The sequence below is a fragment of the Ursus maritimus genome, unplaced genomic scaffold (assembly GCF_017311325.1).
Source record: "Ursus maritimus isolate PB19 unplaced genomic scaffold, ASM1731132v1 scaffold_25, whole genome shotgun sequence".
Taxonomy (NCBI): domain Eukaryota; kingdom Metazoa; phylum Chordata; class Mammalia; order Carnivora; family Ursidae; genus Ursus; species Ursus maritimus.
Genome location: NW_024425008.1, coordinates 8,505,449 through 8,518,811, shown reverse-complemented (window position 1 = coordinate 8,518,811; position 13,363 = coordinate 8,505,449). Strand labels below are relative to the sequence as shown.

Sequence of the window (13,363 nt, the reverse complement as noted above, 5' to 3'; positions counted from 1 at the left end):
CTGGGCCTGGAGCCAGTGTTCGCCAAGTCTCTCCCTCCCCCAAACCCAAGTCCCATTGGTGCCTCCTCTTCTTACTCCCTCCCCCCAACTTATTCCAGCCTCCCAGACTTACTTCTGATTCCTGGTTCTATTACTTGTTAGCTCAGTAGCTTGGCATTCGTGCTCAGCCTTAGTGTTTGGGGGACAGATAATAATGCCCACTAGGGGCTGTTTGGAAGACATGGACAGCGTCCAGCAAATGGCCACCTCCTCCCATATTCCGCATAATCACAACACCAATGTCCTATAACCGATTAAGACACTCCTTGACTTGGGTGATTTTGATACAACCTGTACTCTGTATTACGCACTTTACAACAATGACATTCCAAATTATTCTCTGCTAATCAAGTCAGGTCTTCACGAAGTCAGCCTGACAACGAAGGGGCCGAGCCACAGCACAGGGGAGCCCTTCAGCTACACTGCCTTCTTCATGGTACCATGTTTCAGAAATTACTGGAACAGCTGATTGCACTTCATCCTTGTTTTATAAAAATAAGTAGAAGCAGAGAAAAAGAAAGTGCCATTATCAGTGATTACTACTGGTTTCATACTTAATGCCACGAAGATGATGGAACCAGAGTAACTTAAGCTGGGCGGGGGGGTGCCCTTCAACTAAGAAGTAAGGGGAAAGTGGGTAAAACGGTAGAATACAATATGGCGGCATTCAACCATGCTCCAACCGTGAGGCTTGATTAGGATTTTTCTTCCATTCTCCGGGAATTTAAGGTCCTCATAACTTGTATGTCTAGTCTTGGACTTTTAATGCCACCAAAAATTGAGAACTGCCCATCAGCCAATACCCTAAGGATGTTTTCTTGTCTTCTCAAAAGACTTTGGTATTTCACATGAAGTAGAAGACCGTTTCAAATGCCTGGGACTGGACCTGCTCTCCGTTAACAACATTTCCAGGGTTCGTGTATCTTGACCATAAAAGAACACGAGTATTAGAAGGGAGGTGTTACAGTTGCCAGAACGTGTTGAATCCCAGCATCCACCCGACAGGGTTGGCACCTAGAGGCTGTGGTGATGTCACCCTCTGTGAGTCGTGCCACAGCCATCCACACCACCCAGGCCCCAGAGCAGAGATCGTTCTCCGTGTCGTCCCCAGGGTCATTCGCAGCCCTGTGTGTATCTCAGATCACACCACTGCCTGTGGACTCCTGGGTGGAGACCCTGCAGGCCCAGGCCAGCCCTCTCTCCTGTCCCTTCAAACCCTGCTTCTGCGCTCTGCCAGGTAGCCTCAGCCAAGTGGTGGCAGCCTTGTGGCCAGAGCACCAGTCTCTACACCCCCGGCTCGGGGTCCATGCCACCACCTGGGTGTCCACCAAGCTTGACAGCCACTTGTAATTCGTGTCTTAGCTTCCTATTGTTGCTGTGACAAGTTACCCCATACTTAGTGGCTCAACACAACATAAATTTATTATCTTTCATTTCTGGGAACCAGGAGCACGAGATGGGTTTGCAGGGCTAATATCAAAGTTACTGGCAGGACTGTGCTCCTTCTGGAGACGCTTAGGGGGAAAAGCCATCTCCTTCTCTTCTCCAGCTTCCAGAAGCCGCCTGCTCTCTTCCGCTCATGGACCTTCCAGCAACGGCATCACGATGCCCTCGGCTTTGCCGTCACCTCTCCTTTCTCTCTCTCCAAGCCTCCTGCCTCCCTAAGGATGCTGGAGATTAATTGGACCTCGCTGGATAAATCCAGGGTAACCTCCCATCTCAACATCTTTCACTTAATTCCATCTGCAAAGTCCCTTGACGGCGTGAAGCAACATCACCAACTCCAGGTTCCGGAGATCAGGACGGGGCCATCTCTGAGGGTCCAGGGTTCAGCCTCCAACAATTCAGCAGACAGTTCTGAAGACCTCATCCATCTGAGGGGCTCATGGGACAAAGATACATGCACTCCCCTCAGGGACCTACTCTGGGGGTCCCTGGGGGGTGCAGAGGTGGCTGTGATTTCTGTCCAGGCAGGTGTAGGCGGGGTTTAGTCAGGGAGGCTGCTCTAAGCCAGGCCGGGTGGTCATTCTCTGCAGGAGTCAGGCGCACAAAGGTACAGGGTCAAGGAAGGAAGGGCCTGTGGGGGGTGCAGCTGGCTCTGGTTCATTCCAGGAAGGGCAGGAGAAGTGAGGGGGCCAGAGCACCTGGCGTCTTCTACCAAGACAGAGAAAGATCTCCGGGTTGCAGGGATGAAATGGGGTCAGAGGTGCCGGAGGCAGGAAAACGGTGGTCCTGGAGACTGAGGAGGAAGATGTCGGCAAAAGCAGTCAGGAACGGAAAGGCGAGAGGGAAGAGCCCCTTCGGGACTGGGACTGACACGGGGAGGGGGGTGAGCAGAAGATGCCCTGGGCGGGCTAAGCTACTGTGCCACCAAACTGGCTAGGTCATCTCTGTGCCCCCTCCCCACCCCCTGTCCCAGTTCCCAGCTAGAAGGCCTCAGAACCCTGCTTTTTAAGTATGTCATACCATAGAGGATTGAAAATAGTTTAAAAGAGGAGAGGGATATAAATATCGCAAAGGTTCCTGCCTGCATGGACAGCCCCCCAGGAGAGGGAGGCAGGAGCGGGGCATGACATCATCAGAGCCCTAAAGGTCCTTCCGATGAGACCTCCAGTTCTGCAAGACCCGACAAGTGACTCTAGGGCTTCTGCAAATTCCCCAAGATCCTCCCTGGCTTGTCCTCGTCCTCGTCCTGGAGGGCTTGGGGCTATAATCTTCCGGATCACGGTGCTCCAGAAGGGCAAGATGAAAAGGAAGTTGTCAGGTGCCCAGGCTACTTCTGGGACCCCCTTCCCTGGACGCCCCTCACCCCAACCCTGGCCACAATCCTCCCCAAGACCCCCCACCCCGCCTTGCTCTCCACCATATACTCCCCTACTCCCTGTGTCACACTGCAGACAGAGATTTGCAGTTACACGTTTTCCCCATCCCCGCAGCACCCCCACTCTTAAGGTTGGACAGGGCCTCCCCTCACCCCCCCCCCGGTCCTGCAGCAGCCCCCTGAGCACCCTCAGTCCTAACATGCGTCATCTTAGCCTCATGACACGCATGTCCTCTGTGTCCTGGGGACCCCTGCAGCGGCCCCTTCACCCCTCCACACCGGCTCCCAGGATCGCAGGGGGACTCAGCCACTGCTGCTTGGCTGAACCGCCGGGCTCCCAGATGGCAAGTGCTTTTGGAAGGCAGGGCCGGAACCCTCCTCGGTGCGCATCCACCTTCTAGAAACAAGCCAGGGCCTGTTATACGTGGAGTCAGCATCATCCGCCGAGGTCATCGGGAGCATCTCCGACTGGTCAAGGGTCGAGTCCGGGTTTAAGGCCCCTGCCATCCCACAGAAAGCCCTCTGGATTCCCACATCCCAAGGAGTAACCAAACAGTAAGTATTTCTGGTTTCGTGGGTACTTTGTCACGACTACTCGACTGCCCTTGGAGGGCAGAAGCGGCCATGCACGATATGCAAATTACAAGCACAGCTGTGTTCCAATAAAACTTTATGCATAAAAACAGGCAGTGGGCCAGATTCCGCCTGCAAACCAGAGTTTGCCACCCCGTCCCCCCACATAGAAAACAATTAACAAAAGACAAGGAGACAGGCCGGTGAGGAGGAAAAACCCACCAAGGATTCTTCAAAGCCACACTTATGATTTTTGACGCCGCCTCTAATTCCTTCTGTGACCGACACAATCTACCACCGGAAAAAAAAAAAAAAAAGATGCAGGGAGGGGGTGGGAGAAATCCGAAAAGGTTTCTATGGGAACAGGGAGTTCACTTTTAATGGTTCAAGCACTAAAAAGACAATTACTTTATTTTTCTCACTTCCCCCTCTGAAGCAGGGCAGGCGAGACCTCTGACTGGTCGGGCGGGAGGACTGTGCCCTAGGCCTCAGCTGTTCCAGTCAAAAATTAAATGCCAGAGTGTTCCACGGGTCAGGGAGGGCAGTTAATACAATCTGGGCCTCGTGGGCAAAGGGCCGCTTCCCCGGAGCACTCAAGCTAGTCAGAAGCTCTGCCGCTCCCGCGTGGCTCTGGGCTGCTCTGCTGGAGTCAGGGCCAACCAGGAGCCGGGGCCTCTAAGTAACCCTGGGCGACACCTCTTCCTAGGTCTGCGGCCATCTGCACAATGTAACAGGGGTGCAGGCAGGATCCCCTAGTTTGTTTGCCCTGTGGACAGGTCCCTGCACCCACCGGGCACCTTCAACTCTGCCCACCTGGTTCAGAGCAGGTGTTCCAGAACTTCCCTGGGCTTTTCACAGACGCCGTAACTGATCAGCCGAGAGCAGGCCAAGAGAGCACACCATTTACTGGGGTGTGCTTCCATAACGAACGTAGCGACTGCAACCTCTTCTACAGGGGACCCTCAGTGGGGGTGAGCGTCCAGCACTTAAGAGCGAAAAGAATCCAGGAGCGTGACCAGCTATGGCATGCGGGCCACCCAAGCGTGCCGGGGACTGGAACTCAAGTGCCTTTACCTGGGCACGCTTTTTCAGGCCGTGCCACTCCTCACGCCATCTCCCAGGGGGCCCGTCTGAGCCCGCTGGTTCAGCCCTCTTGTTTTGCGGTGAGGAAACCGAAGCACAGCCAGGGAAGAGATTCCCCAGAATCCCACGGTGTCAGCCTCGGGGTCCTGGCCATGCCTTCCCCAGCTGCACAAAATGCTCCACCCGGAAAGGCCCCTGGAGAAGAATCTACACCCAAGTTAGGGAAGAAGCCACGACCGGAACATGGTCTTTGGGGGGCAAAATCCAGAGTTAACTCAAAGCCTGTGGCCTGACTCCAGCAGGAAGCCCAGAAAAAAACGCTCTCCGTGAGGATTTATCCTTTAGAACCAAGCACACAGACCTGGGCTGGGGCCTTATGGGCAGCAAGTTCCTATAGGCCAGGAAACCTCTGCATTTGATTTTCTTTGTTTTCACACAGAAACCTCCAGCATGTTTGCTGTGCCCTCCAGGAGCTGGGGGAGGCAGAAGCAGGAACGATCCCTCGTCGGTGCTGGGTAACCGAGGACCAGTGACATCCCCGATCCCTCTGCTGTATGCACAGGAGCTCTCCAGGTATGGGGATAAGAGCCAGGAGGGGAGGGTGCCGGGGCTGGGAGTGAGTAGGCACTTGCGGGAGGGGAGGCTGGTTGGCATCTCAAACCAGACCAAAGAGGATCTCACAGGCCAGGCTAAGGGGCTTGGACTTGATCCCGTAAGCCAGTGCGGCCCAGCATTTTTCACATCGTGACGTCTGTGGAGCATGATGCTACCGTCCTGGGATGGACCTAGGTGCCGCCCTCAGCCCACAGGTTCGTCATGGAGACCCACCGAAGGGTTCACCAGGGACACATGTGGGATGGCTCAGCGGGTGGATACAGGGAAGAGGTGACGCAAGGCCCAGGGCCATAAAGAGGTGACCACTGAGTCCAGGCAAGCACGGGGAAGGCCTGCTCCTGGACCTGAGCCAGCGGAATCAGAGGAGGGGGTGGAGAACACGGCAAGGCTGATCTCTTTAACCACACAGGCACTGTCCTGCCCGGAGCCTGCCTTCAGGCTCTCCTGACGACTGTCCTTCTTCTGACACCGTGGAACGGGGATTTCACGCAGTCCCATTTCTGCTCAGCCCTCAAGGCCTGACTCCAACACCCCTCCTCTGAGAGGCCCACCCAGCTCCCAGCCATGAGGCTCCCAGCTCGTCTCCCTGGGCGCCCAGCACACTGACTCACAGAGCTAGTACGACGGGACGCGTGGGCTCAGTGGGACCTGGGTTCACATCCCAGCTCCACTTAGAAGCCCATGACCTCGGGCAAGTTGTTTGACTTCTCCACTTTCGAAACAAGCACCCCACCTCAGACTGGGCTTGTGGAAAAGCTTAAGGAGGCAGTTTGCACTGTGCCTAGAACCATCTCTGTCTATCAGTCAATTCCAAGGGCCCCAAATCGCCGTTCCTGTTTGTCAGCCCTGAGCGGTATGGCTTCCTAACTCGTTCTGACTGAGGGGGGACGCTGAGGCAGCAGTGGGGACACAGCTCAGGGAGGACCAGCCAGCAGGGCCCAGCTGGCAGCGGCGGGTGCTCCCCTCTGGCTTCCCCCCCAGAGCAGCAGTGGGGACGGCCTTCTGCCTGCCTGGGCCCACGAACTCCATCCGCCTCCAGCCCTGGGGACCAGGTCTTAGCCAAGCTGTTCTGAAGCAGTAAGGTCAAGGTTCACAGCGTCAGACAGAGCCGGTGCTGGAGTGGTAGGAGGCCAGAAGCAGAACGTCTGAGCCCCAGTCTGGCTTCGTGCCCCTCCGAAGGCAGGAACAAGGACCCACTGCGTTCCTTGTGGTCCTCACCCTGCTATGTGCTTTGCACACGTTTATTGAACTGAACAGAAAAGTACTGGGAATTGTGAGGATGGTGGGGGCTTCCTCCCCGAACAAGAGTGTCTTCCAAACTCCCAATGCCCCCCCCCCTCCTTTGACCAACAGTCAGACCCCGTGGAGCACTCAGCTGGACCCTGAGGCCAAGTCAAAGAGGGAAAGGGGGCAGCCAAAGTAGCCCTGTCACGGGCAAGGCACCGGAGCCCCGGCCACCCACAGCCAGGCCGAGAACGAAGGCACAGACAATTAACTGACCCCCTCTGACCTCAGTGCTACCCCATGAAGCTGCAGGGAAGTGGGGCCCCCAGGCAGAGGCCGCCAACACCCTGCAACTCTGCCCTTTCCTCTCTGAAAAGGTCAACATCTTGGGCCACGTCTGTTTCACTGAAAGGGAGCCCATAAGGGTGGCAGAGGCAGCCGCGGTCCAGACGGACACCTGTGCTCTCCACCAGCAAGCGCTTCATTTCCAAGCACTGTGATGAGCCATCAGAGTGAAAGTATCCATGAGGACTTCATCTGCCCCCGTGGCAGCTACAGCAGGCTGAGGGGCAGGCCTCTTGGGAGAGACCATGCTTTCTGCCTGGCTCACCCCGGGCTCCGAAGACAGGCCAGGAAGTCTTCGTTCCAGGGGTCTGCGGGGGATGATCGGGTGACATCACAATCATATCAGTTTGGACTCCAGAAACCCCCATTCAGGACCACAGATAAAGGCTTCAAGGAGCAAAGGAGCAGAGGCCAACATACCTCCAAGTCAACCTCGAAATACAGATACGGAGAAAGATGCAAACACACGGGTATGCTCCTGAACTGCTCTTCCCCGAAATGCAGTGTCCTCCAGCCTGATGTTCTGGGGCAAGCACCTGGTCCCAGGACCACGAGAGTCAAAGCTTTGTGAGAAGCACAGGACTGCCTGGCCACCAGAGCAGCCAGCGGCCCCCACCTACAGATGGGAGGCTGGACATCCTCCTTGGTCCCTAGGATTACAGATTCATGAAATCCCACACCACCCAGCCTCCCATCACCACGACAACTGCTGACTACCTGTGCTCTAAGCAAGCACGTGGCCTTATTCAAAACACAGCCCTTCTGCCTGGACTCCTCCTGCCTCCCTTAACTACCGCCTACACGGAGTCTGGATGAACGAGGTCCCCCACCCTGTCCGCGGCCTGCAGAGCTGGTCATGCGCACGCGCCCAGGCCCAGCGACACCGACCAGCTGGTCTGGGCGGATGCTCAAAGCACGGCGAGCAGCGCCTTCTGGACTTGGCCCTTTGGTTGGGACTTCCTGAGGACCACGGGGGCGAGGAGAGAAAATCTCTGCAGAGCATTCAGGCAAAAGACAGGGAAGCCAAAGCAGAAATGGACAGTAGATGGATTCCTGCCCCGAACAGCCACAAAGCCACGACAGGCACCTCCACGGTGCCAACACCCCCCGCCCCAGGACAAACAGCTTCACGATAGCCCCAAACAGCAAACAACCTCAATGTCCCTCACCGACGAGCAGCCCCACAGACAGGGGTACAGTCATGGGACAGAACTGTTTTCACAGTAACAAGGACCCGCGTGTTGCCCGAGCCCAGGGCTGAGACATACATTTATGCCGACAGCCAGGGAGCTCTGTCAAGTGGTCAAAGCGTGCCCAAACTGGACTCTTGGGAGGTTTGCCCAATTCTGTCGACTTGCTACAAATTATTGCATTGTAAACTTAAATCAGGTGAATTTCATGATACGTAAATTATACTTTAATAAAGCGGCCTATAAAACCTCTCAAAAAATATAGGCAAGGACGTGGATAAATTGCACCAACATCACGAGGAGCTAAGAAAGTCAGTTCAAAAGAGAATGTATTGTACTCTTCCATTGCATAGGACGTTCTCGAGGCAAGACTACAGTGACAAAGCTCAGAGTAGTAGCTGCCGTGTGTGTGCGCATGCGTGTGTGCGTGCGTGTGTGCGTGTGTGTGCGTGTGTGCATGTGTGTAGCAGGGGAGGGAGTCCCCGCCTGGGAAAGGAGACGAGACAACCATCCAGGCACTGGAAATTATCTACATCTTGATTTGGATGGCGGTTACCAGGGTTATCCACAGGTTAAAATTCATTGGGCTGGCACCAAAGATTAATGCATGCTTTCTACACATATGTAACCATACATAAGATGTATGCATAATATACAGACACAAATGTAAAAGCTTGTCTCTTTAAATGGTAAAGCCCATTGATGCTCAAATTGTACCTGGCATTGCCTAAAAGTTCACTGGGAGCTGGGGGGAGAGCCCATCCAGTGAACTCCTACCGAACCTGCAGGACCCATCTCAAATTGCCCCATGTAGTGAAGCCCTGTCTCAGAGCTCCAGGTGTACTGCTCCTATGGCTGAACAACCCTTCACAAAAGTCGGTCCCCTTTACGCCGGGAGCTGACCTGAGAGGAATGCAGGGAGTTGCTGCATTGAGAACTGGTTAGCATGTGTTTACTAAACACCCACTGATCGCCTAACACGCGCGCACACACACGCACACACACACACACACACACACACCATGACAGCCCAAACCACATGCCATCTCAGCAAGAGATGCTACTTCCCGCCCCCAAATAGGATGTCAGTTCTGGGGCAACAGGATCCAGATACCAGGCTTATTATCAAAAGGGATCATTTACAACATCTCCAGCCTGTTCCTCTCCTCTTACACAAATCACAACCAGAAGGCATCAGGGCAGCCCAGAGCAAACTCAGTTTCCAGTGTCCACTGCAACCAGGCTCCCCCCACCCCATGTGAGGTCACCTTTGCTTGCACTGTCCTTGCATAGCCTAGGGGTGGAGCAGGCCCGCATGGACTATCAGGAAACAGTCTCTCAGGTATAATATTTAAACTTGACTGACTGGCCACCCCCACCCTCCCCACCCCCCACTGCACCCTCCCTCCCCGCTGGGACTCCCTCCCCTCCAGCAGGAAAGGCAGGTACCCAGTAGGAGGGCACCCACCACCCCACCATCTCTCTCTCTGTCCGGGTCTCCCAGCTCTCTATGCAGTGCCCCCAACCTTGGAATCTCTAGAAACCCCAGCCTGCCCAGGAAACTGCTCAAGAAACTTCCCCTGGCCAGCGAGGTCTCCGTGCCTGGAGAGAGGCCGGAAGTGGGACTCTGTCTAGTTCTGCAAAGCCCACGTAGGAAAAGAGAGAGGCTAGAAATACACCTTCGGGACAAGCAGCTTTCTTTGGGTGGGTGGGTTAGACGGTGCTTGTGGGTGACTTTTTCCCTGTAAATATTGTTGTGCTTTCCAAGTTTCCACAATGAATAAACTCTTGAAAGGTTAATACACTTCGTGTGTGGCGGGAGCCAACCCTAGCCCTGGTCAGACGCGCTGGCCTCCCGAGTTTCTCTTTCACCTTGTTTCAATGTAGCCGCCCGTCCGTCCCAGTGTCCCGCGGCCGGCAGGCCCCCTCCCCAGTGGAGCCCCGGGGCCAGCGCAGGGGCTGCTCCCTGCGGCAAGTGGCTGGCCCGGCCTGAGCCCTCCCAGCCTCCGGGATCCGCGCCCCGGCCGCCGGTCCCCAGCCCAGCCCCTCAGGCGCCGCCCCCCACTCCATTCCCCTAGCCTCAGAGGTACTCGGGAGGTGTGCAAGCTCACCAGCGCGCACACGCGCGCGCAAACACACACACACACACACACGCAGTCGCACTTTCTCCTCCCTCCCTGACCTGGGCCACTGCCCCCAAGAGCCCACACGTTCAAACTTGGCCAAACTCGCAGCAGTGGCTGCAGGAGAGTCGTGACGTCCCCTCTAAAGAAAGCGGGACCCCCCCAACACACACACACACACACACACACACACACCACACACACACGTGCCGCCCCACCCCCTGGGCGACGGCGAATCTGGCCGGGCCGCCGGCTGGGGCTCTGGGGGCCGCCTTCTCAGCCCCCTTCCCCGCCCCCCCACCGCAGGCCGGCGACCCGAGCGGGGTCAGGCGGGGCCAGGGGGCGGCGCGGGGCGGCGCTGTCCGGGCGGGAGCGGCGCCGGGGCTCCCGGGGCCACCCGACCGGGCGTCCCTCCCCGGGGGGCTGGGGCGCCTTACCTTGTAGGTTCTGGACGCGGATGTCGCTGATCTGCCCGATGAGCTCCTCGCGCTGGAACCAGTCCCACTCGTGCGCAGCCATGAAGCGCGGGCGGCGGGCCGGGGCGCCGGGGCCGGGCGCGGGCGGCGGGCGGAGAGCCTGGCGGGCGAGGGCGCCGCGGAGCCGGAGCGGCGGCGGCGAGCGGCGGCAGGCGGGCGAGGCGCGCGGTTGGGCCGCCCGCCAGCGGGCGGGCAGCGGGCGGGCGCGGGGCGGCGGGTGCGGGGCGCCCGGCTGGCGCTCACTCCCCCATCCGGGGGCGGGGGCCCCGGGGGGCGAGGGGCGGGGCGGGGGGAGGGAGGCTGGGCTCCGGCCGGTTTCTCTTTTTTCCCCCGGGGGCGTTTGTTGGGTGGATTGTTTGGTTGCAAACGGACGGTGATGAGGCGCGGGGTCCAGGCCCCCAGATTGTGATGTCTCAGGGGGCGGTGGGCGGGGCGACGCCAGCCGGGGTGAGCCCGCGGGTCCCAGCGCCGGGTCCGGGAGGGCCCTCCTCCCACCCAGCTCCGGGCGCCTCCACGCACCCCTGTCCCGGGTACGACCCCCGCAGACACCCCTCCACCTCAGATCCCCTGCCTCCGCACGATTCTGAGAGGCCACCCCCGCGGAGGGGAGGGACCCGCGCCCAGGCCAGGCGCCCCTGTGGGCACATGGGGGAGCGGCGAGGACCTGGGTAGGGGGGAAGGAATGCAGAGATGGAGTTGGGAGACTCTCTCTCATCTCCCTCCAGATTGGGGAGCCATAGCGAGAAGGACTTCTTTCCTGGGTTTGGATATTGGAAACCTTTTCCCTGGGGATCCCGTCCAGAGATGACCCCAGATTCTGCACCCCCACCCCGTGCAGTCCTGGGCCACTGACTCTCCAAGTGACCCTCTCTGTGGCTTTACTGAAATGAGTATGGGCCTTCCTTCGGGGGTGTGTGTGTGTGTTGGGGGTGTTCTTCACTGTTGCTTTTAACTCTTGAGAGGCGCAGGGTCTTACCTTGTTTAGGCTCACTACTACATCAGACAAAGTTCTTAACTGGTTTCACAAACACGGAAAAAGTGAGGTCCTGGGATCTAGGAATTTACCCAAGGCGGAAGAATGAGTTAGGGGCATGAGATCCAAGCCCCTGGCTCAGTACTTTGACCCTTTCCTGAGTGCTGGGACAGGAGCGCCCCCCCCCCCAACACACAAAGGGATGGCTCATAGATGGGGTATTCAAGAGAAAAAAAATGGCGGGCAGGTCTCCCACCAGGAACATTTCAATGTAGGTTATGCTCCTCATTGGCGCGTTGGTGCTTCTGAGCTGCTAGGAACCCAGGTGGATGGGCTACTTCATTAATTAATAACTACGCAGCCTCCACTGGTAAACAGACCCTGTGCTCTTGAGGTGGGGCCTTCACGTGAGTGAATCGACCCTCAGACTCAGACTCCTGGGGAAGGGGGCGGGGGACGACAACCAAGAAACAAAATAATGTAAACGGAAGTGACTTCCAGAACAGAGAAAATCCACGGGGGGTAGGTAGTAGAGATGGGGAAAGGGTCCAGGGAGATCTCCGGGGGACCGACCTCGTTGCTGAACCCAGAGGATGAAGGGAGCCACCACTTCTCAAGTGACTTGGGCAGGGTCAGTGGACGGAGGCCGGGGGTGGCGTCCTGTGTCCCGCCCGGCCTGTTTCTAGATGCCAGGGGCATAATCAGGGACCGGACACTGCGGCCCAGTGAGCTGACCATAGCAGTGGGCAAGTTTAACCAGAGGATAAACAGGAATATAATGTCAGGGTGCAAAGCTCTGGATTGCTTTTTCTTTCTTCTTGTTCTGTTTGCCAAGTTTCTCACCATGAGCACATATTTTTATAATCAGGCAGAAAACCAACAGGTTCTCCTTCAACCTCTCAAGACCCTGTATTTCCAAGCTCTTTGCCGGCTGAGACGCCCAGTGGAGGCCAGTGGAGCCAAAGGGGGCTCCTGGGTGCCGGGCTCCAGGCCTGGGGGCTCGAGGCAGGAGCTGCCTTCTCCCTGACCGGGTCTGAAAGCACGTGTTCATGTCACACTCCAGGGAGCAAGGTCTGCTGCTGTGTCGTCCGGAGCAGGGTGCTAGTAGCGGGCATCACTTCATTTTGCCCCATCTGCTCGCCAACTCCCGTTTTTCACTTCAGTTTATTTTTCATAAGTGCTGTGGAGAGGGGAGTGAGGCTGAAAATCATTTTCTTTACAAAGCAAAGAGCCAAGAAAATCAGGCTTCTTCTCCATCAAGAGCAGGGTCTCAGGGAGCAGAAGGCTTTAAACAATGAGGTGGGAGGATGTCAGCTGCAGGGATGGGCCCTTTTTCAGGATACAAAGATGTCTGTCCCGTGAATGGAAGGCTGCATCGTTCGAGAAACACTGTGTAGGCAGTAACAACTCCCTGGCCGAGAGGGGCCGTGATCACCATTGATTGAGCACCAGCTGTATACTAAATGTTGGTGTACAGAAATTCTTTATACCAAGGTGTAGAGAATTTTAGGTGCTTTTCAAGATGGTGTAGGAACGTGAGCTGCCACGAACCACAAGGCTAGCCCCTAACAGGCCCTTGAATAGTCACCGAGCTACTGTGTCATTATCATGCCTCTTTCCTTCATTCTCCATGAACTTTGGCCCTCCCGGACTGGTCCCTGTGCCACCTCCTTGCCCATCAATCCTGGTTTTATGCTTTTCCACCCAGGATGTGGAATTCCAGGTCCTGGCCACACCCCAGTCACCTCTAGGCCTTTGCTCACTCTGTTCCCTTTGCAATGCCCTTCCCCTCCCCTGTTCCCTGCACTTCCCCTTTACCTAGCACAGCACTGCTAACTCACATTCTCTCAAGAGAAGCCCCTCCAAATGCCCTAAGCCCAGCTGAGGACCCACCTTCTATA

At 56.8% G+C, this 13,363-nt stretch overlaps 1 protein-coding gene across 2 annotated transcripts in view; it reads right to left on the bottom strand.

The window, feature by feature from the left end:
• CLMN (calmin) overlaps positions 1 to 10,551 on the bottom strand; it is a 105,272-nt gene extending 94,721 nt beyond the window's left edge. For both annotated transcript variants that reach the window (XM_040641478.1, XM_040641479.1), the window contains exon 1: positions 10,451 to 10,551. In XM_040641478.1, the coding sequence (XP_040497412.1) occupies positions 10,451 to 10,532 (82 nt within the window). In that variant the 5' untranslated portion in view covers positions 10,533 to 10,551. The remainder of the gene's footprint in view (positions 1 to 10,450) is intronic.
• Positions 10,552 to 13,363: the final 2,812 nt, after the last annotated feature.